Source organism: Pseudochaenichthys georgianus, chromosome 24, assembly GCF_902827115.2.
Source record: "Pseudochaenichthys georgianus chromosome 24, fPseGeo1.2, whole genome shotgun sequence".
Taxonomy (NCBI): domain Eukaryota; kingdom Metazoa; phylum Chordata; class Actinopteri; order Perciformes; family Channichthyidae; genus Pseudochaenichthys; species Pseudochaenichthys georgianus.
In genome coordinates this window covers 29,632,610-29,659,301 of record NC_047526.1, presented here as the reverse complement: position 1 = coordinate 29,659,301, position 26,692 = coordinate 29,632,610, and the positions used below count along the sequence as shown (strand labels likewise).

The 26,692-nt window shown below is 40.6% G+C and overlaps 2 protein-coding genes across 5 annotated transcripts; both read right to left on the bottom strand.

The window, feature by feature from the left end:
- Positions 1-1,096: 1,096 nt before the first annotated feature.
- gpr176 (G protein-coupled receptor 176) lies at positions 1,097-17,054 on the bottom strand. Its single transcript, XM_034075491.1, has 3 exons — positions 16,195-17,054; positions 7,654-7,906; positions 1,097-3,074 (listed from the first exon to the last, which is right to left on the bottom strand). The coding sequence occupies exons 1-3, from the start codon at positions 16,415-16,417 to the stop codon at positions 1,847-1,849; spliced, it is 1,704 nt and encodes a 567-aa protein (XP_033931382.1). The 5' UTR covers positions 16,418-17,054; the 3' UTR covers positions 1,097-1,846.
- Positions 17,055-20,379: 3,325 nt separating this feature from the next.
- Positions 20,380-25,152, bottom strand: acot20 (acyl-CoA thioesterase 20). 4 transcript variants are annotated; one of them, XM_034076714.1, is made up of 5 exons: positions 25,063-25,127; positions 24,550-24,610; positions 23,504-24,036; positions 23,230-23,432; positions 20,380-22,619 (listed from the first exon to the last, which is right to left on the bottom strand). In XM_034076714.1, the coding sequence occupies exons 3-5, from the start codon at positions 23,958-23,960 to the stop codon at positions 22,023-22,025; spliced, it is 1,257 nt and encodes a 418-aa protein (XP_033932605.1). In that variant the 5' UTR covers positions 23,961-24,036; positions 24,550-24,610; positions 25,063-25,127; the 3' UTR covers positions 20,380-22,022. The 4 variants fall into 4 exon arrangements, with proteins under 4 accessions (XP_033932605.1, XP_033932604.1, XP_033932606.1 ...); XM_034076713.1 differs by lacking the exon at positions 24,550-24,610 and having other exon boundaries at positions 25,063-25,152; XM_034076715.1 differs by lacking the exon at positions 25,063-25,127 and having other exon boundaries at positions 24,550-25,056.
- Positions 25,153-26,692: the final 1,540 nt, after the last annotated feature.

The following is a 26,692-nucleotide window of genomic DNA, read 5'->3' as shown; positions in this document are numbered from 1 at the left end:
TCTGTCTGGTTATGGGTTTTGTAAGTCTGTTCATTCGGTGTTTTGTCTTCCTCCTTGTGTTTTGTCTGGTCCTCCTCCCTGTCCCTGGTGTGTCTGATTGTCTCATTGTGTTCACCTGTTGCCCTTGTGTTTCTCCCTCCCCTGCCCAGCTGTGTCTTGTCCTGTGATTACCCTTCTGTGTATTTAGTCTTCCCCTGTGTTCCATGTCGGTCCATTGTTTTCCCTCCATGTTATTCCACGGTCTGTGTTCCTTGTGCTGCTCGTTTGTTTTGGATACTGCCTTTTTTTGCCACAGCTTTTATTATTTAATAAAACTCGCTTTTCGTTAAATTCTGCATTTGAGTCCTACCTGCTTCACCCAATCGTAACGCAATGGTTTTCCTGTTGCACTGGGAAAACGCATTGAATTACGTGCAGCATTTAAGACTCAAAACTGTATCTCCACCATGGCAGCTACTGTTTTCTACCATAACAGTCTCTAAAAAGTCAACAACAGAGCAGCAGACGTAGAAGAATAATCACTACTCCTATACATCCTGCTTTTAAGTAGTAGCAATGTATACTGTTTCCAGTCAAGTGTGAGTGCACAATTCCACCTGATAACAGCACATGCAGCATATGGATCCAGGTTTTTGTGGACACAGCAGGGATTGTGGGTAGCCCAGAAGGAAGTTACAGCTTGACAAATATTTGAAGTGCAGCCCGGCTCTGTTTGCCTCGGCCAAAGCTTCAGGTTGAGGCTGCTACTATTGAATTATGCATCAAACGGGAGACACAGCCAACGGAGTCGGAGAAATTGAAAATGAAAAACCATTTCACAACTTCTGATGATGTAAAAAGCCGCGCTTGTACTACGGCTCTTTTTTCGCTTAATTTTTTTCATAGTCATTCGATTGAGGAATTGATTTTCAGAAGTACCAGGGAAAAATCCATAACATTGATTTTTCGTGGACTAAAAGATACTTGGAGCGGGGGGTTTTTTCTGTGTATTTTTGTATTAAAACATACTGGTAACGTTCTTCCATTTTTTTCTGTTTATGTAATGCACTGTGTGTTCCAGAAAACAAATCTAAAAACACAGATAAACCCTGAACATTTCACATTTTTATAACAGGTATTTGCATACATTACATCTGCATTTTTCATCTTTATCAAATCCACTTACATTTGAAGTACAAATGACAACAACATCTAACACATTAGAGGATATGTAAATATTTCTCAAAAGCGACGTGAGAAAAAAAGGCCAGCGAGGGACGAGTTAATCCCAAAAAGTGAACATAGTTACAAAAAACATTCCCACAAAGGGTTAAGAGAAAGGACTGACACTGAGATGTGTTAATTTACAGAGTGCAATCACAGCATAACCATTTTACAAAATGTTTTGATAGTAGTTTCAATATCCTCGCTTCATAATGTGCTATGGAAATATATTATTCTGTATCAGTGCATCTCTCAGGATAATTGGATTTGTACAGTGTGTCCTGTTCAACTACCGATGCCAGCTCTAATCAAAACAGATTCAAAAACAGAGATCTGTTGTCCCGAAAATCATGCAGCCGTTATAGAAGTCCTTAATCAATATGTCCGAGTCGCAAGGGAAGTTGGATACATTTCTCCCAGCGTGGTAAATATTTGATATCAAATTGATTCTCGTCCAATAAGAAAACTGCAGTAGTCGAGCTGAAAAACCTTCTACAAAGCGTCTGAGAAAATTGAAAAAATGTTTGAATTGACAAAGAGAAACCATGCGTCTCACCGAGCAGCTTGACACATCAATATCCTGCCGAAGCCCCCCCACACCCCCTGTAATGAGTGGGGTCCAGAGCTGCGGATCAGAGGCAGTTCACAGGTCCACGGTGGCGATGGTGCTCACCTTGTTGTTCCGGCTGATCCGCCTCTCGGGCCGCGGCCGGGGCAGCTTGGTCTGGATCAGCTCCTCGGGGGTGTTCCCCAGCGGCGGCAGCAGCCTCTTCTTGCTGTTCCTCGTCTCTGGTAACCACTGGGGGGGCAGCTCGAAGGGTCCGAACCCAAACTGTGGGGAGTCCTCCGCCTCGGTAGGGGTCGCTGGGGCCACCTGAGATGAAGAGGCGTAAGCACACGTGTGGACCGGAGAGGCCTGCGGCGCTGTGACTAAAGGAGGGCCGTCCTTAGTGATGATCAGACCCCCCCCTGACCCCTGCAGAGGGTCCTTTGTGGTGATCAACTCCCCTCTAAAGCTCCCCAGTCTCGACCTGCCCTTGAGGTCGTCTTTAGGCCCAGAGCAGCCCCCTGATAGTTGAGGAGGGACCTCGTTCTCCACGTCCTCCTCCTCCTCAGAGGGCCTGTAGATCTGCTGCTGGCCGATGTTAAACATCTCCAGGAGCTGGCTCCCGGAGCGGCCGGCGGTCTCCAGCCCCACCGGCTCCCCGATCACCCCCTCCACTCCCAAAGAGTCCAGCGCCCCGGTGCTGACCACGTTACGGCGGCTGTAGCGTCTGTGGATCCGGGCCAGCAGGTCCAGCCAGCTGTGGCGCGCCGAGCGGTTCACGGTCAGAAACAGAAGAGGGTTTGTGAGCAGGGACACCTTGGGGAGCCAGAGCGCCGTCAGGTACAAGGAGGCGGGGAGCTCTTTAGTGTCCGCCAAGATGGTGCGATACACCACCAGAGCTCCGTAGGGGGCGCTGCAGGCGGAGAAGGCCAGTACCACGGCCAGCAGCGTGGCGTGCAGCTCGGCTTCTCTCTGGGACACGTACGGGATGGAGATGCTGCTCTGGGGAGTCCGCAGCGCCGCGATGATCACCTTCTTCTTCTGGCTGCTGCTGAGTGCTCTGCGGATCAGAAGCATGAAGAAGAAGACCAGCGCGAGAGGCATGATCACCGTGGTGACGTTGTAGACCAACACGTACACCATGTGGCCCAGCGAGCGGGCGTGGTCGTCGGAGCAGGACGAGGTGACGTACATATCCGTCACATTGGTCACGGCGAACGCGGGGAGGCTGACCACGGTGGCGTGGACCCAGATGTAGATGACCAGATCTCGGGATCTCGCATCGGAGATCTTCCTCTCCAACGGGTACAGCACAGAGTAATATCTAGACGCAGAAAGACAAATAATTTCAGCATTAAGGCCTTTCTCAGTGAACGCTTCAGTTTCACAGTAGGAAAAGCACAGGTTTTAAAGAAAGGAAATGTTTAATAAATGTTTCTTCAAAATACCTTCACAGGAAACTCTCAGGAAATGAAAAGATATTTGTAGAGAAAACCCAAATGAGCCAAACCCTTTAACCTGTTAAATCCCAAGCCTGTTTTTCAGGTCTCAGGCTCGAAAATGACATTTCCAGAACAAATGACCATAACTACACTTCTAAAAAGGGGAACATTAATAATCTTTTTTCTCAAAGTAATGATAAACCTGTGAGTTGGGTGTAGAAGAGTCAGAATCAATATAGATGTTTTTTTATTTTAAGGAAAATTCAGATTGAACATAAATGATAGTGTCCGTCCAAAAATTATATTTTACTTATAGTGAAAACTACCCTTGGATGATGGTATGGTAGACCAAAAGCTTTAGGAATCCAAAGTACAACACATAATAAGTACCCTGTATCAAGATTGATGCAAAATAAGTGACATTTGACCTTTTAGAGAGGTTTAGCAAAAGAAACTCCACCTCTGAGGTGATTTGGGTGGAAATGGCCGTTTTTTACGTTTCTCTGGAACCCATTGGTCGATTTTGATGATTGACATCTCTTTTTGACCGTTAGAGCCAATAGAATCGAAGGGGAATTTCCACAAACACCACACGTTACCAAAAAAAGTGCGGGCTTCGCGCATGCAGTTTTGCCAAGTGCGAACCCATCTCACGCTCTGACATCTAAAAATGGAAAAGTAGGTTTATTGCTTATGGATGATCAGAAATCATTTCAAAGTGACACAGACACATTGGATTAACCTTCAGCAGCGTTTTTTATCGTTTTAATGCCATTGAAGACAACTTTTGATCAGACAACAACGAAGGTAAGATATATTGCCATTGTTGCTACTTAGCGCCAAGAGTTATGATGTCTGTTTTTGTTTATTATGTTGCGAGCTCTTATCATAGAGTGATAATGTAGGTACCTATCGATTCTGTGTCTTCTCACAATCTAATCGATGGGTTGGATTTTCAGTTACGATAAGTAATAAGGGTATTATGAGTGAGTTTCTGTGCACACGCCGTTAGCATTTGTTCGCTCGTCGCTAATTCAGAGGCTGAGCGTTAGCTTTGCGTTGTTTTTTTTCCCGTTACATCGATTTAAAACATTCATAGTTTATTAAATATTAAGAAGCCCTCAGACGCTGTTTCCTGCAGATTATGCGTTTTTCCGCCCGGGGGCGGGTCGATGGGGGTTCGGTTAATCATTATAAAACCTTTAATGTAAATGTGCTTCTAACAACTTATCATCAAAAAAAGAATAACCAAGGTAACTTCATCAATATAGTCTTAGTTGAATACATTGGACTCCTTAATAATCCAATAACCAAGAAATGACTGCAGCATGACAGTGTGTAAACTGCTTATAAAATAGGGGTAAAAAGGAAAAGTATGCATATTTAACATAATTGTACTGGAATGAGATTATGCCCCGGCCACACGAGGACGAAAACGGTTGTTTGCCATACTGTTTAGTGTCATATAGACCGTTCGGCCACACGAGGACGACCGAATACGGCACTAAACCACTGCGGAAACGATAACGGGTCCCAAGGTGGATAGAACGGCATACGCAACGCTCTGGGGGGTCCAACGGCTCCGTGTGTACGCCCTATACGATCATTTTCTGATAATGACGAGGAAATAGCCCCGCGTCTCCCCACCTCTGCTGCTCACCCCCCCCGCTTCAAAGTAAACTGCACACTGAATTCAGATTATTTATCTTTCTCTCGATATGGACATAAACGCGAGTGAAGTCTAATCTGACAGGACGGAGACACGCAGCTCTGCTCACCTGCAGCTCCTCCCGCTGTGATGCGGTGGTGAACGGAGTAAAACACACACTTCAAGTCAGATCATCACCCTTAGCTATTTTAATTACCTCTCAAACTACCTAAACTAGTTATAAATATGTTTATTTTTACTGTCGGCCGGGTCACTCATTACTGGATCAGCTGCTGCATGAGACAGACACTGGTGCTGTCCGAAGAGGGGGAGGAAAAAGAGAGGCTCCGTGTATTTTATTATTATATTATATAGATTCGTTATTCATTTGTTTTAAAGCTTAATAAATAACAAAGAAGACCTTTGACCGGCACTTTTATAATTTTGTCGGAAGATTTAAACTTTAATACACGTTGACTGGCGAAAACCTCTGCCCGGTTTCCTCGGCCCCCACCGCGGAGAATAAACAGAAGGGCAACCATGACAACCATGCTTCTTCGCTGCTTTTGTGGAGGAAGTTACAGCGCCACGTACAGGCTCCTGCATATGTACTGCAGCTTCTCCAGCGGTTGGAGCTAAACGGAGTCTGTCAGACACTATCCGGATGACGATTGCGTGTGGACGGAAGCTTTTTTGCGATTGCGTTTACGTTAATCCTATGCGTTTAGCCGTTTTCGTCCTCGTGTGGCCGGGGCATAAAGGATTTTCTCTCCAGTTATCCTGGGGATGTACTAACTTATACACAAGAATTTGAAATCATGTAACTGCACACCCATAATGTAAAACAAACTGTCATCCTGTTTTATTCCCCAAAACAATTAAGAAAAAAACATTAATTGCTTGAAGGACTTGCCCATTTCCCTGGATTATCTCTTCGTCATCACATGTGTGTGTGTGTGTGTGTGTGTGTGTGTGTGTGTGTGTGTGTGTGTGTGTGTGTGTGTGTGTGTGTGTGTGTGTGTGTGTGTGTGTGTGTGTGTGTGTGTGTGTGTGTGTGTGTGTGTGTGTGTGTGTGTGTGTGTGTGTGTGTGTGTGTGTGTGTGTGTGTGTGTGTGTGTGTGTGTGTGTGTGAGCCGATAGCTGGTGCAGTCTCTGCCCGTCTGTACACACACAGCCTCGTTTGCCCTCCTTTAGATAAATTATTCATCCGTTAGTGTGATAGCGTTCTGATTGTATGTTGTTGCTATGGAGGCAATCTGGATGGATGGAATCTTTAGAGCAGTGAAACCAAGGCTGAGGCGCGGCTGCAACAACAGACGATGTGACTGCAATCACCATAAGCATCAAACCACACTTTGTATGTTATTCTTCTTTTAAATTTCATAATGAACTCCTGCATGGTTTTTAAATTGTAATCAATGAGGCCACTGCAGTCATCCAATAGTAATGTTTTGCACATACTGCAGGGCTTTAATACATGATGGGGTTATGAGTAAGCAGAGATTTCATATGGTTGTTACCCTTTCTAAGGAGATTATGTTCTATGTTTGGTTTGTTTGTCTAGAGAACGGCTCCACAAGAAAGGAATGGTGACAGACAGAAATCAGACAAGAGGCCATCAGCGTTGCTAGTTTTTCTCTAATAAAAGTAGTTTGCACTAAGAGGGTTTTAAATGTCGGTTTATCTAGTGAAAATTGCCTCTTTTGGCTGTGGCTTTTATCACTGCAGGCCGGGGACATGTCTGCTCAGCGTCACGTTCACATGCTCCATCCATTGGCGAAACTAAAGCCTTCTTGTTCAGAGAAAAATGTTGACGGAAAAATATTTTGTCTAAAGTAGATTTTTTTTTCTATGCTCACCTGGTAAATGGTTTCAAGAATCATTGAGGTACGACCCATCAACCTTGTTCATGTCTCATTTAGTTCTTGTTCACAATTGATGTTATAGTTTTGTTTAAAGGTCAGTGAATCTCTACATGCCTCCGTATTGTCCACATCATCTGATGCATTGTTGTGTGCTATGATTGTAAAATACAGAAGGCTGAAAGAGAATATTGATCTGCATTATCAATGATTGTATGGATCTGAAAATAATAAATACATTTTCCATCTCGTACAACAAAACAGTTGGATGTGCGTCTACTTGTGTAGCGTCGATTTTTACTACCAGGAAGAGAATTACAATGCCGAGCGATGTGCTGATAAACTCATCCGAGTATTTGAATCATCCACTTCTATCGAGTGGCACTTCCAGAAAAAGTTAGTGGGAGGTACGCACCTGCTTTTTTCAAACACATCTCTCAGATGTCCTGGATGCAGGGCTGAAGTGAGCATAAAGCATCTATTTTATCCTACTCAGGGACACTGCGTTATTAGTAAGAGGTGGGATTTCATTTCAGTTGCTCGCCACAGTTTTCTATCTATAACTTATGTAGGTGCCAAATGCTACTTAGCGAGTCCATTGAGTCCATTATTTGTATTATTATTATTATTTGTTTACGTCACTTTTATTTATTTGTTGAGCACTTCCGGTAATTGCCACATGGGTGTGGTTTGTGTATAGATCACCTGTTTCATGTCGAGTGCGGATGACAGAGGGTGAGCTCATTTTATCCCTATAGTTATTATGTTTTGATTTTGTTTATTAAATATCGTCAAACTATCTGACTTCAGTACGGACTTTCTCTTTGAAAACGCGTCGCAGAATATAGCCAAGCTTAGCCTCTCGGCGACTCAAACTGAACTGGAAATTGAGCAGCCACAACTTATATGTACTACTCATGTGTGGAAACAAGTGTGTTTTCCTGGGCTGACCTGTCGAGGGCGATGGCGCTGAAGCTGAGCACCGTGACGGAGCAGAAGAGCTTGTGGAGGAACTTGATGGCCTTGCAGAGCAGCAGCGTGTGGAGCCACCAGCAGCATCGAGGGCTCGCTCCCAGAGCCACGTCGAAGGGAACACAAGCCAGCCCGGCGCAGATCCCCGAGCACGCCAGATTCTTGATGAATCGGTTGGTCACAGATTTGAAGACGTTCGTGCAGCAAGTGCACCACAACACAGTGGCATTTCCTGTGGGGACGAGGTGCAGGGATTTAGAAAAACATCAAACTAACACTTCATTTCCAAACCGGTGTAGAAAAGTTTGATTTCTGCACATATTGCTTGGCTAGTTTTGTTTATTTTTAAAACTCCCTTTTTACTACTAAAAGGCTTACAAAAAAAGGCCTTTGAACAATTGGACGGATTCTTAGGAACCAGGAGGGATGGCACGTGAATAAAGGCATTTTCTTGGCAGAGCAGAAAAGACTTCTGGTCACCCAGTTTATTTTGAGCGTGCCAACATTAAGTGAGTGATAGCTTGACTGTTAACATGTATCATTTAAAGTCAAATACTATATGTATTACTATAAAGTGTGACATATTTTGATTATTTTGTTTTAACATGTCTTTCACAGGACAGAAATATATCTTGGTGCTATTATTTTTGCCACTTGCCATGTGCCCTGATGTAACCTGTCCATCTGAATGTAACTAAAGGAAGAAACCGTTTGAACATTACTGGGCATTTATAAAGGCTAATTCCCTGGATCATTACGTTTCCTCTTGTAAGTTTCTCATATAATGTCATTTCCCTCTGTCAAGAAAGACCAAATGTGGGTTGCCTGTATACTCTAAATTGCCCATCGGTATGAAAGAAGGGGGACAGTCTAATTTAAGTGTGTGAGCCATATAGAAGGATCAGCACAGAGACTGTATGGAAAAATAAAGGAGTATTGCATGCACTGAGAATAAAGCTTTGTTCATATAATATAGATATCTGATTAGTTGCAGGCTCCTCATTTTATACCATCATTGAGTTTTCCTATGAACTGATTCCTTTTTAAGGCCAAAACGGATACCTTGAACTGATTTCTAATTCAAATGGTGTGCCACAGGACAAGATAAGACAATGATAATATATGTCAGTTGGTTTTACATTACAAACTTTCAGGAAAAAGTCACATTTGTCATTTGTAAATGCAAACAAATGTTTTCTGCTTGTTGCACTATATTTTGGATATATGCAGACATGAATATACAAATTGCAGTCAGTTTGAACAGATTTGCTCTTTTAAAACAATATATCTGTATTCATTTGGAGGAAAAAAGAGTATGGACTCCTGCAACTGGCAAAGGTGTGATGGCACACAGACCTTTCAGGTAATTCTGTAGAAGCCTTTCACTCAGCTTCACAAAATCCCATCTGAAGGTGTTTTCAAAAAGGACCAATAAGGATTATTCTGTCAACGAAGAAGAACGATCAAATAACGTTTCCAAAACAAATTTAGAGCTTGTTGCAGGGTGAAAAAATCTATTAAATCTAAACTGAGAGTGACAGCACTTGATAAGGTACAAGCGGGGAAACTGACATTTCTACTTTAAGATCCCTCTATCATTTGGAGCAACAGGACAGCAATGACTGTTAATTAGGTTTTGAATATAATTCAGGGCATACGGGGACACGTGTGACATCAGCCTCTCCAAATGTAATTACCCGCAGAGTGTGAGCTGTGCTCTCATTGTGAGAGACGGAGCAAGATGTTCCCTGGTGAGGAAAAATGTCATTTTTTCCTGCAGGTTATTTGTTCCCCTGTCTGTACACAGTCTGAAAAACAAGCACTCAACATCAATCGCCAAGAAAACAAATCTGTTTACAGCTTACAAAGATATTAAAGCTATCAAATCAAGGTTATATATCAAAATAATTACGAGTGGATGGGGAAGTGAATTGTAGACGGATAGGTTTTAGATGGAGCTGTTTTTAAGGGAACATTGTGTGCTTTGCTGCTGGTTTCCAACTGAAAAGGGTTTCATAGCAGCACACAGGAGTAGTATTTCAGGGGAACCCTAATGAAGCTGTAATTAATGCTCAGTGATTCCGTGAAAGCGGAATCACATGGGATAACACGAGCACAGATACTCATCGTTTAAAAAAAAGAAGGTCTTTTGTTATTGCCTTACAAGACCTGACATTAGCGCTTTCTGACAAGCACCACTGTTGTCAACATTGCTGGCCTGGGCTCTTTCAAAAAAGGTGAGAAGACAATGTTACAAATACTTGTCTAAGAAATAATATTGTCATGGTTGTAAAAAAGGATGTTGACTGCTGATAGGAAACAGTGGTCCTTTGTGTCAAACATGTTCTTTATCCACCTGGTTTTATGTTTTTAATAAAACACCACAGCAATTCCTTCTTGGATTCGAAGCACCAAGAGTCATCACTTCCATCTTCAGTTTAGTTCCTGTTTGTAAAAAACTATCATTTCTGATCTATTGCCAGACTGAAAGCTCAATGTAAAATGATTCTGCAGGACCCAGATTAAGTTCAATGTTTGTGAACTTCTTGCGTTCTGCAATTTTAATTAACTTAAGGTCCAAGTTATGGAAAATCGTGGCTATGGCAAAAACATTTTGAAGTATAATTAGAACGAAACAAAGACTACAGTTGATTGTAATCTCATTAGTATTTGGTCATTGAACCAAATAAACATTTTACACAGATATGGCCCTAGATGTAATGTGAGGGAATCACAAAAGCTACAATTGATCATGCAGAGGAACATAAATGTGTGTAAGGAAAGGCAAGTTTATTTATATAGCACCTTTCAACAAAAGGCAATTCAAAGTGCTTTACAAAAATGAAAGACATTAAGAAAATGGCATTTAAAAACAGTCATTAAAAAGCAAAGATAATAAAATAAACATTAAAAGAAAAAAATACATGGATAAAAGTTACAGTGCAGTTTAAGATATGAATAGTTCAATTAAAAGCAGCAACAAAAAGAAAAGTCTTCAGCCTGGATTTAAAAGTAGTAAGAGTTGCAGCGGACCTGCAGGTTTCTGGGAGTTTGTTCCAGATATTTGGAGCATAATAACTGAACGCTGCTTCTCCATGTTTAGTTCTGACTCTGGGGACAGAAAGCTGACCAGTCCCTGAAGACCTGAGAGATCTGGATGGTTCATAATTTAGCAGGAGGTCAGAAATGTATTTTGGGCCTAAACCAGTCAAAGCTTTATAAACCAGCAGCAATATTTTTGAAATCAATTCTTTGACACACAGGAAGCCAGTGTAAAGACTTCAGAACAGGAGTGATGTGATCCACTTTCTTAGTGTTAGTGAGGACTCGAGCAGCGGCGTTCTGAATCAGCTGCAGCTTTCTAATGGATTTTTTAGTGAGACTTGTGAAGACACCATTACAGTAGTCCAGTCTACTGAAGATAAAAGCATGGACAAGTTTTTCCAAATCCTGCTGTGACATTAGTCTTTTAATCCTAGATATATTCTTTAGGTGATAGTAGGCTGATTTAGTAACTGTTTTAATGTGACTGTTGAAACTCAGGTCAGAGTCCATGACTACACCTAGATTTCTGGCTTTATCTGTTGTTTTGAACATTGCAGACTGAAGCTCAGCGCTAACTTTTATACGTTCTGCCTTGGCTCCAAAAACCATTACCACAGTTTTATCTTTGTTTAATTGGAGAAAGTTCTGACACATCCAGTCATTGATTTGTTCAATGCACTTACTCAGTGTTTGAATTGGAGCATAGTCTCCTGGTGAAATTGTTACGTAAATTTGTGTGTCATCCGCATAGCTATGGTAACTTATTTTGTTGTTTTTCAATATCTGAGCCAGTGGTAGCATGTAGATGTTAAAGAGAAGAGGCCCCAAGATGGAGCCTTGAGGTACCCCACATGTCATATTTGTCAAAAGTGGACCTATTATGCTATATTGGAAAAATATATTGTAGGGCCATACCTATACAAAACATGTCTGTGAAGTTGTTTGCTTAAAATACCAAACAGATCACCCATTGTAGCCATGCCTCATACTACTCATACCCATCTTTTGCAGCCCTGTTAGAGAAACGCGGATTTTGGGTCCTTAGCTTAAAAAAAAAAAAAGAGGAGGAGGTGGAGCTAATGCCTGATCAGAATTCTACCGGAGATAAAGTTAAATTCTGCTGTGATAAAAAGCCATCCTGTTCTAAACCACATCAAGGATTATTTCTGAAACAGTATGGAGCTCAAATGCTTTTTCTCTTGCGGGTTTATCACAAGGAGAGTTCTTTTTTTATTTCCTGCTTTTTAAAAACACATGTGCTCAACAGTACAGGTTAGCTCTGAATATTAGCGAGGCTTGCTAATGTAAACAAAGACGAGTCAAAAACACGTCAGGCATTGTTTCTGATAGTAACTTTCTGAGGGACCGCCGCCGTTTTTGACGTCATATCGGCAGCAAATCTGGATCAGCTCCGCTGTACCCCCGTTTTTAAAAGATTTGGGTACGGAGGAAAAGAGAAAGGGTTTTATTTTCTGACGCTGCGAGAGTTCCCCGACACACCGGGGACACATATTTATGTATAAAAGACATCAAAACACCAAACCAATTTAGAACCGTTGCCGAAATGTGTACTACATTTCATGCCTCGCAACAGCTGTTAAGATATTTCAGTTGATAATAACAGTAAGTGATAATTTTCAAGGCTTTAAAATTATCACTGTTTTCATGGTTAAAAAATACAAAAGGCTCTTGGGAGAAGCAGAGTGAGAATCAATTGTTAGTACAAATACAATGGTGTGATATTACACCTTGACAGTGGTTGCAAAGCAAGTGATTTACTGAAGATGGGATCACAGGGCCAACACAGCACTTCATTTTAGAAAAACCAGCCGTTTTAAACCATTTCAAACCTGAACAGATTATTCTAGCACAGTTTTTAAATTCAGTGTTACAAAGTGCTTCACACAATCAAATATGTCCTTGTTAGAGCATCATGGAGACAGTTTAGACCTGTACTCCTTTATAATCAGAGCCTTCATTGTCATTGTCCTTTAGCGCCTGAAATACTCACCTGACACTCGAGGAGCTCCTTGGCAACTATACTAACAGCAGCCAATGTAAAGAGAGAGCACTCACTACACATGATGGATTTGTTCCACTTAATAAATGAGTCAAACTACAAGAATAACTCAAAATACTTCTAAAAATGTTTTTCTGCTTCACACACATGAAGCTTAATTGTGTCCTCTCTGGAAAGGTGTTAATAAGCTGCTGTTATGTGTGGAACAAGACTCATCCAGGTGTCTAAACATATTATCATTAGCTGTTGAAACTCAAAGTGTGAAACATAATAATTAACACACATTTCTTTTGTTGCAACCCTGGGATGTTATAATTGCTTTTGTTTCAATAAGCAACTTCTGTATGAATGGTAATGAGCAGAGGAATAAAGAGCCAGATATCCACATTCTGTAATTCCTCACAGACGTGATTACGATCCGTAAGGGTGCCGTGCACACAGTGGCACATTAATCCACTTTACAGTCTAAATCTGATCTTTGCTTTAACGGGATAAACTACAATTTTCTGCTAATAAATAGGAATGATATAACCTTGAAATGCATTTTTTGGAATTGCACATTTTTGCTTTCTTTCATAATGTTAGATGAGAACATCAATATAACTCCCATCTCTGAGTTTAAGGAGTGCCAGATATGCAGTTTTTAACAAGTGACAATGTGTTCTCTTTTTGTTTAAACTAAAAAGCACCTCTTTTTAAACATCTAACAAATTGTTTTAATGCCCTAGCGTGGTGTACCAACGATGTATGAACCTGATAAATTGATGTGTGTTCATGTATCATGACGTGCACACTATTTTTCAGTCACTCAGACAGATTTTCTCTAGAAAATGGAAAGATATTAAATCACACCCACAACGGGACAATAAAAGTGCCTACATGATGGAACTAATATCATCGCTGACAGTAAGTGCCATCTGATGATGTACTCTAGCTTTTGTCATATAATGAAACGCTTATTGTGTTGTAATAGTGGCTGGAGAGTCACAAACACACTTTGTTCAACCTCAAAGACAGTTCCCTGGATCATCATCAGTTGTATTATTCATTGTTCTACTCTCTGGGCTATTTATGGTTTCGTTGCCAGGCTGAAGGTTGGCTGCTAATAAAATATTTGTCCTCTTTTTTTTGTATATTATATTCATTGTATAGGTGGAATGAAACAGATCTCCAATCAACCTTACAATGGGCGTTTGAATAGGGACTGCTCGCAAAATTGATTCATTTTGATATGTAATTATAATGGCTTTTATATATTAAAACTTTAATGCCAGTAAAACCTTGAATCATAATTACTATAACTGTGTTGCTATTAGCACTGAGTGTTGTGAGTTTGAGTGGTATAGCAATAAGGCTCATTTGCAAAGAAAGGGTCCCTTTTGCGCTATATTTCTGCATGTATCCTTTTTTAAATATGTGCAAATGGTAGGAAAGAGATAGTGTTTGCGGTGCAGATTCCATGTCACCCTTTGCAGGTGCTTTGACATTTACATGGTTTCCTTTTGCCTAATTTGAGCAGGTTTATCGGCCGCACAATCCTTTTTAAAAGTATGCCCTGGATTCACTGTCAATCTCCTTTTGCTATAATGTTTAAGGGTTGTGTCTGTTTCTTTTAACATACTCTATTTAAATCCTATGTCACTTGTTGTGCTCCATTGGTGCATCCATGCCTCCAAACCTCTGGCTTAAGGTTCACATTCTCATATGTGCTGTATTTTTTACATTTTAGGCTCATATAAACAAGGTTGTTTGAAAATGAAAATAGATGTTTTATACGTATCCAAGCTAACAAACAGATAAAAAGGAGGATTTTAAGCTGTGTTGCTAAAAGGCAGATTTCTGCAGCCATTGGTGTCATGCTTCCCTGACCCTTCCACATTGCACCGCACAGCAGGAGGTGGTAATGAGTCAGAGCAATAGTCATTTTGCCATTTTTGACCGTTTTGATTTCGTCCTATTTCATCATGGTGGACTGTTTGAGCGGCCTGTGATTGAGTCCACACTTTTCCCAAACAGCACAAGCAATCATAGCCGTGTGTGTTTAATGCAGCGAGGAGACAGGATGTGACAAATAACACGTTCATATGCTGTGCTTATTTTTGGCGGGAGGATTTTGTTTTTTGGCTGGTATTAAGATGGAATGGATGTCAAACGTGGTGACACTGATGTGCTGCTGCGCTCCGTCAATTCTCACGGCTCAATCCTCACTTCCATCATCATCAGCAGCAGCAGCCTGAGCTTCTCCTGGCACAGGCAGGAATATGTGTCTCAGAGCCAGCAGAGATTCAGCTTGAAAGAGGCTTAAATTGTGTACGATGCGTTATTGCAACCAATTTTTGCCAATTTCATGGTAAAATAGGTCACCAACACATGTCATGTTTACCACCAAAGACTACTGTCTCTTTGGGTTGCAGACCTTTCAATGGAAGAAGGCATTAAATACACCATTTAAGTGTAACTTAAGTGTTTTTACTTTTTGTATGTTTTTATTTATCATCAACATAAAGTATCGCTGCTTGCAATGTAAAAATTACCATCAAACTAACATAAGAAGGCAAAACACACCGATAATCAGATATCTTCAAACAAGATTAAATGGGATGCAAACCGTATTTTACTTCTTTGAGCATCCATGTGGACAGCTATAGTGCAGAAACAATGCTGCTGTCAGTTCAATGTTCAATGACCAAATAACTGTTGCATGTCTTGACCTCCGTTTCAACAGAAGGAAGTGGACTTTATCATGATGAAAAGGTGGAAGATGTGCACAAGGAGTCAGTCGGAGTGCACCATGTTCTGCATCTTCCCAAAAAAAAACCTGCATCCTTCACCATTATGTGCAGTCAGGGCTGTATATTGTAGGGATGTCTGACACTGATATGTTAGGAGTTTGGAGAGAGGGCATCTTGCAGGGTTTTTTTTGTGGCTGTTGGGTTACAAACTCTCTAATTTTATAAGGAATAATTATATAAACACCAACATTCTATAAATAAACTATGGTTTGGCTGAAAGAGGTTAATTGTCTGACCAGTTTAAATGGGAAATGATATCACATTTAATTGAAAAATCTATAAAATAGATTGCCTGTTGATGGTCATGGTCAAGTATGTAAAATATGAGTTGGAAGAGCTAAATATTCTATTACCATATTTTAAATGTTGGTACAGAATACACCAATTATATTCATTTAATTAAGGCATTTATGATATTTTAGGATAACTTGTTTTTGCAGATGTCCTCAGATATTCTAATTAATCTCGCATACATTGTGTCCCCATGTGGAAAAATGTACCTACATGTAATAACCAAACTGTTGAAGCTCATGGAAAACATGCAGTAGCCTAGTAAATGTGTCAATGGAGTGATACCAACACTGTAGCTACATAAGGTTTAAATGTCTGCAGGTGTAATGGGGGCCTTTTCTGTCAAGATTGCACAGTAAATGTGTGACTTACCGAGCAGCGATCCTATGAGGATGAACACCTGGATGGCGGTGGTGAAGTCCCGATAGGCTTGCTCCCGGAGGAGGCGCTGCCCGGTGCCCTCCGTAGCCCCGCCGCGGTCCCACCGGAGCGGCGGGGGACTGGAGGCGTTCAGCGGCTCCAGCCAGAGGTGGGCTGCCGCGGAGAAATTGGCTGCCCCGTCTCCCACCGTCACAGCCCGGATCCCACTGTCCATGTCGCTCACCCCACGATGTTTAAGACGTCTGGCGGGATGTGAGCAGCCAGCATTGGAGAGGCATGTCAGTGTGGATGATAGCGATGCCTTGCAACCAAAACAATCTACAAGCTTGCAAGCAGAGATGTCAGTGAGGCGGACACACAGGTAGGCAATGTGTGCAGTTGCCTGAAATAACAGGTTCTTCTGTCAGGAAATGTATCTGATACATCAAGAAAAACCATGATGCAATGATCAAGCATCAAAGCGCAGGGAAATATCATGCATAGGCAGCATGCCCCATAATCCTCCAATGCGGGTGCATGGCAGAAAGCAGTCACTGAAATCCGTGCGCAGTGATCAGGCAGTGATGCGACTCTGACACCGAGTGCACCTCAAAAACACACCGGGTTGCAAGTGTCTTTTCCGGCGAAGAAGCTTGCAGCACCGAGAACACGCCACCATCCCCTCTGGCCGTGCAGCTAAAATATTGTGTCCGTCTGTGAATCTGATTCTCCGGCTGCGGTCGCATTGTCAGAGGCTGGTCATTGGTAGCCTGAGAGGTTTGGAGCAGTGTAACGGAATATCTCACAGCGTGAGGTGCCACACAGAGGAAGAGCCCCTCCTCTTCTTGTACTCACCGAGGAACTCCACTGAGTCTTATGAATGACAAGTGTGGCCGAATTGCACACTGGTCAGTAATGGAAAGTAACTAACGTCACTAACTGAACTTTCCTGAAGTATTTCCATTCAATTGTAGATACATATTCTATATTGTTTCACTTCTCTGACAGCATAGTTACATTATATTATTATACATTCCCTTCCTGTCCAGTAAAAACCATGCATCTCCAAATGTGATTATCTTTTTCTCTGATAAACTGAAAGATGAAGACTGTTCCTTTATGTGAAAGTAAAGTCTCCTACTCCTTAAACTGGACACATTATTTACATTTTTGCAGAGCTAAAAACAGGCCTTTTTTTAAGAAACTCACGAAAAGTCCCCCTTTTTTTTAGAGATACTTGTTTCTAACAGAACAGCAATGCTACAAACATGGAATTATAATTGAATCTGACGCATTGCTGTAGGCTGAAGTACCCAACAGTTTATATAAGTTAACAGTTGTAAACATACAGAAATCTGTAGATGCAACATACAAAATAATGCAGCAGTAATAATATTAACACAGAAAATACAAGTTATCCTGAGACCCATATAAATGAGTTGACATTTTACAATAATTAAGCTTTATATAATTTGTTGTTTTTTCCAGCCCCAGAAGGTGCTTAATGTAACCAGACATGACTTTACCCTGAACACAAACCCTGCTGTTGTGCTCAGGCTGTTCTCTCACAGGAACATGTGACATTCCCCTTTGGTTTGCTGGAAATACAAAAATAGGAGAGGACATACCTCCGTAAAAACAGCATTTCTAATTTACTTCATGTTATTATTCATCACAGTGTAAGTCTATTTCTAGCCAAACAGGGGCACCCCGAGGAGATGCTTAAATGGACCATTATGCAGAAACGACAGACGATCAATGATCTTAACTAATCATATGCTAATAATGCTAATTGTAATGCTAAATATATCAACTGCACTTGAATTTCAAGCATTAATCAGCGCAATGCTGATTCATGTCTGACATGCATTCTGTATCATGTGATTTAGAAACATGTCATGCATGTCTGCACCAGCTTCTGTAAAAAACGGTGTGCATAAAGGTGGACGTACTGAGAGAGATATCAGTGTCTCAGAATGAGACTATTTAATGCAGGCTACATTATTAATAAAATCCCTAAGAGAAAAGCTTACATCATCAAAGTAAATCCACTTCCCTTTGAAACGGGATAAAATAGCAACAGTGGGATCAAATTACACGAAGAATATAGGCTTTTGTTGCGCAATCTTTGATAATGATGCGTTTCATCTTACGTTGAATGTGACAACACTTACATTATGTGTAAAAGACATCAAGACAAATGTAGGAAGCCTGAGCTGCCACTAGAGGCCAACATTAATCAAATTATGAGTCATATTCATGGCGTCTTTGTCTGGGAGGCTAACTAATGTCTCTGATGTTCTTCACTGTCTCATAAATCCACTGATTGGTGTAAGCGAGTGCGTTATGAAACTAAATGATGCAATTGCTTATTTGCTTGGTGTAAGACTGCAATCCTAAATCATTTGTTCTCTATGATTACTTTGTTTCCAGTTAATGTCCTTTATTTTAAAACATATAGTTTATGTACATATCAAGCATAATGCCCCAATCCAGTTTTATATATGTTATATTGTTGAATTACCATGGATTCATTAGTGTTTTTTGCTGGTAAGAGATACAGATTATTTCGACTATTTGATATGCTGCTGTGAAGATTAACCGATAATAATATATCACAATTCTATATTATAAAAATAAAATGGAAATAGTTACACTTCACTACTGAGCTAAGCAGATGAAATGTAACAATCATATTAATGGTCCATTCAAAAACGGTAAAACAATAACACATTGTCACACTATGATGCCACTCAAAAAAACACAATATTAAACTACTTTGCCCTTTTCCGATCAAACACTGAATTAACAAACTTGTATCAGAAACACAAGGAATTTAGGATGATAAAACTGCAATTGTGTGGAGTGTTATGTAAAAATATACTGTAGGTAATTTTCCCAGCAGACATTGTATCACCACATTGTATGAAGAGCACAGCTGTAATAATAACAGTAACATGGCTCCTTTACCTTCAGATGCCTCAGGCCACAGTCCTGGTATTATGCATCCACTCACAGCCTCGCCTTTAAATGGAACTGAGGCATCGTTATGTTTGGCATTAGCTTCACCTGTGATATCCTGCAAGGACCTGTCAACATAAGTTGAGGCCTAAATTATTAGCCCCCCAGGAGTTATGGAACATTTTCCTAAAATTCTTCCCAATGTTTCCAGCATTGATAAAACGTGATATAATCAAACATTCACCAGTGCTATTTAGTAGCTTTTGGTATATTTTGGGAAATAAAATACGCTTTTAGGCTATCTTTATATCATAGTTCTTTACTAGGTTGGCACAGGTCTCTTGAGGGATTTTGGCCCATTCTTCCATTGCAAATGCCCAAACAGTTCCAGTTTAGCCTCATCAGACCAAAGCACAGACTTACAAAACTCATCTTTACCTTTCAAATGTTCAAGGGCAAACCTCAGTCTGGCTCTGATGTGCCACTCTTTGAGTAAAGGGGTTCTTCTGGGACGATGGACCTGAAGCCCACCACGATGAGGAGCCCTCACCACTGTGTTCCTTGAAACATCAACTCCAGAAAAGGCCATGCAGGTCAGCAACAATCATCTTGGCAGATGTCCGGGGATTCTTGCTGACATCTGACTATTTTCCTCTCCAGAGTTCTTGAAATCTTGCGCGTTCGACCACGCCCAGGTTTGTTTCTTACAGAATGTGTCTCCTTGTACTTCGCAATGATGCAACGTACAGCAGTGCTTCACACTGTGAACCGCTTGGAAATAGCATTATAGCCTTCCCCCTTATCATGAGCCTCCACTGTCTTCTTTCTGAGCTCAAGACTGATTTCCTTTGTCTTTGCCATGGTGAGTAGGAGTATAGTCCCTCTCAATAAGGTATTCACGTGCCAGTTTCTTGGAGTTCTTTTATGCTGATTGAATGCTCAGGTGTGGCTTGAAAGCTGATTGGTTGATTAGGTGTGTTTTGAAAGCAAAAATTCCATGGGGGCTAATATTTTTGTCCAACCCATTTTTCACTATATTATATTTGATATAAAGCAAGCCTAAAAACTTGTTTTATTTCCCAAAATATACCAAAAGCTACTAAATAACACTGGTGAATGTTTGATTATATCAAGTTTTATCAATGCTGGAAACATTGGGAAGAATTTTAGGAAAATGTTCCATAACTCCTGGGGGGCTAATAATTTAGGCCTCAACTGCCCTTCCTTGACTCGTCCTTTTCAATGGAAAACTGAAGCCTATGTGCTTTTTATCCAATCCAATTTATTTCTATAGCACATTTAAAAACAACAGTTGAACAAAGTGCTGTACATCAATAACTGTATAAAAACATAGTATAAATACATAAAAACAGACAGGACATGAAACAAATGTAAAACACGAGACACTGAAACCAGATCAGAAGCCACAGACTGAGAGACTCTCCGACATGACGTAAAAACAATACAAAACACTAGTAAGATAAAAACCCAAATTTAAAAGCACAAGTGTCACCTGGCCGGTAAAAGCCAGGGAAAAGAAGTTGGAGCAAGTCTAACCTGGAGGGACAATTCGTTCCATACTTTTGGAGCTGCAACAGCAAAGGCTCTGTCTCCTCGCTGCTTTAACCTCGATTTTGGGACTACCAGGAGTGTGTCAGCAGACCTCAGTGACCGTGTGGGTGTATGGTTTTAAAAGATCTGCCAGGTACGGTGGGGGTAAACTGTTTAGGGCCTTGTATGCAAACAGTAACATTTTAAATTGTATTCTAAAACTGACTAGCCAATGTAACGAGGCGAGTACAGGCGTAATATGTTCACGCCTGCCTGTCCTTGTAAGGAGGCGCGCAGCAGCATTCTGGACCAGCTGTAGGCGTGACAGGGAAGCCTTGGTTACTCCAATATACAGAGCATTGCAGTAATCCAGTTTAGTGGATATAAAACAATGTATTACCTTCTCAGTCATTAAAAGAAAGGAATGGCTTGACCTTTGCTAAAAGTCTTAGCTGAAAGAAGCTGGATTTTACCACAGAATTGATGTTTGTTTAAAATCACGATCAATCCGTACACCCAGGTTTGTGACAATGGGTTTCACATATGGGACAAGAGAATCCAGCACAGACGGGGCATTGGGGCCACCGCTGGGTCCAAATATTATGACCTCTGTCTTTTTTTCATTTCATTTAAAAAAGTTTAAGGCCATCCAGGCTCTGATGTCCTGCAGACAGTCAGACAGGCGTTGCTGAGGGTTTGGGTCATTTATTTTCAGGGGCATGTAGATTTGCGAGTCATCTGCATAAAAATGAAATGAGACACCATATTTCTTAATGATGGCGCCCAGGGGGGGAGGTAAAGGGAAAAACCATGACTCACTAGTTATTTTACCTTGCAGGACAGTGGACTTGCTGGTTTATCGCTGCCTTGATTTCGATGACTGTGTTAATTATATTGTGTGACTTTGGTGAATCCAAACTTACCCTTTAAAATACCAACAAGGTACAATTACTTGTCAAGGTCAGATGGCTTTAAAGAGACTATAGATTATTATTATTATTATTTTCAAAGATGGATATAGAGGCTTTAGTTCCTTGTAGCGGAGGGCTGTCTGACGACAATGAAACGCAGTGAAAATATTCTAAATATAGTATACACTGAAAATCATAATACATCTTTTGGTGGGTAATTATTTTAGGTATAATAAAATGTGTTTTGCTGCTGCCGTTGGCCAATGCATTACATTGCTTACCTTCCGTGCTGGTACTCGTTAAGTATCATTAAGTACACCTTTGAAAATGTCCTTCATTAGAAACTGAAGGCAGTGTTAAGTGTTACCAACGACAGCCCTTCTGGCATGCTTGATACACTTGATTCAGCATTGCTAGCTAACAAGTAGGCCTACTCTTGTTGTCCAAGTGGCTCTTGAAGAACTGCTGGACTCGTTCCCACAGATCGAGCTGAGCCTCTGAGTGGGCTTTTGGCTCCCCACCAAACGACACCTCGCTCCCTACGGCTGCATGAAACCCAGAGGGACAATTAGGCATGTAAGGGACTTCCAAAAAGTGTCCAGCTTTAGGGTATGTAACAACCTGAAAAGACTCTTTGCCATGACTTCTTAGCGTAGCAGCAGCCTGGTTGGCAAAGAAAACACTGTTCCAGTTGTGGTCATCTTCAGAAACAGCAAACAGGAAGTGGCAGCTGGCACGTTCAATTGGAAACTGTGACGCCCTGTTATTTTCCAAAGAAGGGTCAGGTAAGCAATTACATACATATAAAAGCCCAGAGTCTGTGAATAGAATATTCTTCAGGACAAGGGTAAGTGGTGGTATAATGAGGTCTTTGTAGTGTAAAGGAATCGCAGTATTTGCGTTGCAGCCATTAATGCAGACGGTGGCTGAGATCCCAGAAAGGAAATAGGACATGGACAGAGCCAAACCGCCACTGTGAGAGATCGATATGATGCCGATCCCCGGACCTTTAACCTGCATAGAGATTGTTTGTATTAATAATCAACTTAAAAATATTGTTCCCCTGCTAATATGTCCTAATTCATAAAAAACAATAAAACAACAACATCTTAATCACATCCAAAACCGAATTAAATACACTACGGTTGCAACTGACAATTCTTTTCATTACTTCTTGTTCTACATATTATTTTGCCATTTTTTTTTAATTAGTTGTTTTAATTTTTAAACAATGTCAGAAAAAACTGAAAAATGTTAACAATTCCTAAAGCCCGAGGTGATATTGTCTTTCTTTGCCTGACAAACAATCCAAAATGTAAGCTGAAACTATAAAAAGATTCTGTCCGACTCATCAAATAAAGAGAATTATCCTAAATGATGCTTTATATTCATCAGTTTCTGTCCCAGGCTTAGACGTGTGCCTTCAGAAAGTAGCCAGCAGGTGGCGACATTGGCACGGTTCATTGTAATATGGGTCAATATATCCAATACATTCTCAGTTTGAATGTTATTCATCAGAATTATTTTTCCCAAAAGGTGCAAAGCAAGACCGAAGAAATGGAAGGGATAACATTGAGATTATAATAATATAATTGTCTTTACTGTTTGAGTCTCATACACTAACCTCTGGCTGTCTCCTCAGATATGTCACAGCCTCGTCAAAGTACTCCAAATCCAACTTTTTAGGTTTTGTTGGTAAATCCTCATAGCCCATATAGGCCAGCGCAAGAACAACAAACCCTTTATTTGCCAACAGGCTGGCTGTGGGCTCTGTGAGACGTCCACCAAATGTGTACAAATCCACTATTCCTGGGAACGGACCCTCACCTGGAGAAAATCAAAAATGTGTGAGTAAAAGTTAAGCAGAACACTCTCCAGTCGCTTAAAACACAACTAACCTGGTGGTATGAAGAGGACTCCTCGTATCCTTCCCTCTTGCACAGGTATTCTCTTCATCCCCTCTGTCATGTATCCTCTCTCGATGGTTTCAGAGGCTAACAGCTCACCAGTCTCTGCACTCATCGCCTCGATGTCCACAAGTGTTGGGCTGAGCACATTCTTCTTCAGGAGTTTACTGTGTGGAATCTCCGGTGCCATGGCCCAAAACAAGCCCATGGGCTCCACTCCGGTGTAACTTCCTCCCAGAGAGGGTGCACGGCAGACATCCACCTGGCCTGTTTCATTTGCTTTGTACAGGGCAGAAGCCTTGAAAACCCGCCCTCTGTCATCAACTAGTCTGGACCTCAGTTGGACTTGTTTGTGAGGAGTGAGTCCCTCTACTCGTACCTGCACCAGTTTATCAAAGAGACATCGAACGCTGGGGAGAATTTTCAGTCGGATCTGCGAGTAAGCCATTACAGCTCTCTCTCTGTAATGGCCTGGGTGTATGTATCCCTTTAATCAGGCCGGTACAGCTTTGTGGTCACCACTTCTGTGAAAGAAAAGAAAAAATGTAAATGTCATCGCTTTCACAAAAATAAACCACCCCTGTGTGGCTTGCTCATTTTCACAAATGTTCTTTTTTAAATATGTATTTGATATCACACACACAATACTATTCTTTGCCATTCCATATCGGTTTTTTTGATGATTGTATTTATCTTGGGACCCACAATGTATATATTTTGTTAAGAATTGCCATAGACAAAATACTCTTCCATCTGTTTTGTTTAGTGACTGTGTAATTTGACATGAAGAATGCATTTTCTATATTGTGTATAGCAGTGCCATCGCTAAACTTAAACAGTAGTCAAGTCATGATCAATAACTTTACAAGGTCATTATATATTATGGCCCCTGCACAGACATTAAGAGGAAGGTAAAATCATGTGGTGAAGCCAAGGCCAAAAGTAAACTGCAATAAGATACTTGCCCCCCTTCACCAACAACACTTGCAGACATTTTCAGTAGACACAGTTGGGAAAGCACATGATAGCTGACTTACATTTAGCTGCTTTGATTTCAAGTCATGATACCTTGGATGCTTGCTGCCTCTAACTGGAACACTTGAATAGAACAGAGCCGTTAATGTTATTAGTAACACTTTTTCCTGTTATGACAAGTCATCAATATCTACAGTGAAAGAGTCACATGTGCAGCACCTGGGTGTTTAGATAAATAACACGCAGTAGCCTGTCCTCAGTTGAGTAGAGTTCATTCATGTTTAACTGGGGGAAAGGTCAATATAACACACCTCACTTTTCTGAAAACGCATAAATGAACCGACGACATGTAGTTAGCAACTAAAACAAACTGTACGTTATGGATAACGCCGGTTAGCTAGCTTAAACACACAATGAGCTAATATTAGTTAGCAGTGAAAGTAACTATGTAGGTTTGAGCAATGGTTTAACTTTATCGCCTTTGTTTTTGTACAAACTACTGACTGGTTTAGGCATACTGTAAGTATCTATCAAAATGTATTTCCAACAAGCCAGAAGATGACTGATTGGCATACCTGTACAACTACGAAGCATTGATGTAAACAGAAGGCATGGAACGTCCACCATTGAAGCAAGTGGGAGAAACCACTTTGCTAAGAAGGAGGAGATCCGTTATTGCATCAGCTTCTTCTGGGTTTTCTTTATTTTGTGAGTGCACTGATTAGAGTGGTCATGATATAACATTTAAATTAAATGTATAAGAAATAAAATAAAAGGAGAAGTCTGTAGCAGTACGACACCAACATCAGGGGTTCATCCCTCTTGTGAAATGTAACCCTTCCATATATTTGACAGTGGTTCCTGGGCAAACATTAAGAGATTTGAACTACTCAAACATGAGATAAAATGTAATATATACTTATCTTCAATTAGTAATAATGAATTTCCACATACATATAATCAACTTCAGGATCATACACATGTTTGTAGGAAGGTGAAGCAGCCACTAGATGTAGCATTGGCACAGTGTATGTATATTTGGGAAAGCAGGAAAGGTTAAGACACCCTTCCTGTACAAGCAACATTACATTTTGATCTCCTTATAGTGTATATGTTATTTGGAGAATGCCCTATAGTGTTATCACCATGAATCGGCCTACAATAGGACATTCATGATAGGAAACTCATTTACACCACATGTTCCTGCTGTGGAATAGATTATCTGATTAGATGTTGGACCACCTTGCTGCATATATTTTCATATTAATGAGCTAAATAGCAAAACACTAGGCTCAGCTGCCTCTTGTTTATCTCTAGGGTACATGTGGGTCTTGTCAGAGATGGTTTACATGACTCAAGGACATGTCAAGGGGTTTTTCAGGAGATTTATTCAAGTAATCATTATTTGGCCACTGCCAGGGTTTCCAAACCTCTGGAATCATCAAGGGATAGGAATCCTTTAGAGACAAAGCGGGGAAATTAAGGCAGGAGGGGGATATGCTGTAAGTAGAGACCAGTGAGGGAGCCAAAATTAACAGGAATTGTAGAAAGGGAAAGTAAAAGTGTATTTAATAGCTATTCAGTCAAAAACATCAGATGTATTGTTAGTGAATTTCCTTCCTCTGCCTTTAAATGTTGATCATTAGCGACCTTTGCACCATTTTCTCCGTGCAATAACATCATAACAAATAAAGTGAGACATTATTATAGACCATATGGACAATACAAGACATACAGTATCAAAAACTTCACAAAACACTATAATCCTTTTAAATAAATGTCTTTAAAGTGTCTAAAAAATAGTGTCTTATTGTGCTAAATAGTAATAATTGTAATTTAAAGAAACCTATCCTTAAAATGGAAATGAAAAACAAGATAAAGGATTGATTAATGTATGATATGGATGAATTTATCCTCATATTAAATCTGTTTTATATTTTCCCTGCCAACGTTACTCTGTAATAAACATTATCTGGATTTCCTATCTGCCATGCATATTTAATGGTTCCAGAAAAACCAATAACCCAATTAATATTGATTCAATATTTTTCTAACGCATCCATAAGACCAAGATGTTTGCAAATACTTTATGAATTCTTGCAGGCTAAGATGATGATTTCAAAAACAAACAACTTCCTCTTTTGATGCTTGCAGTGACACATTATGTTTTGCAGGTAGTACAGAGTGAGCGGTTAGGTATGACGA

Coding starts and splice junctions, on each gene's coding strand:
- acot20 (XM_034076713.1), bottom strand. CDS start 23,960: ATGGCTTACTCGCAGATCCGACTGAAAATTCTCCCCAGCGTTCGATGT. Junction 23,433..23,503: donor AGTCCTCTTCATACCACCAG/GTTAGTTGTGTT, acceptor GATTTTCTCCAG/GTGAGGGTCCGTTCCCAGGA. Junction 22,620..23,229: donor ATCTGAGGAGACAGCCAGAG/GTTAGTGTATGA, acceptor ATCTCTATGCAG/GTTAAAGGTCCGGGGATCGG.
- gpr176 (XM_034075491.1), bottom strand. CDS start 16,417: ATGGACAGTGGGATCCGGGCTGTGACGGTGGGAGACGGGGCAGCCAAT. Junction 7,907..16,194: donor CCTCATAGGATCGCTGCTCG/GTAAGTCACACA, acceptor TCGTCCCCACAG/GAAATGCCACTGTGTTGTGG. Junction 3,075..7,653: donor AGCGCCATCGCCCTCGACAG/GTCAGCCCAGGA, acceptor TTCTGCGTCTAG/ATATTACTCTGTGCTGTACC.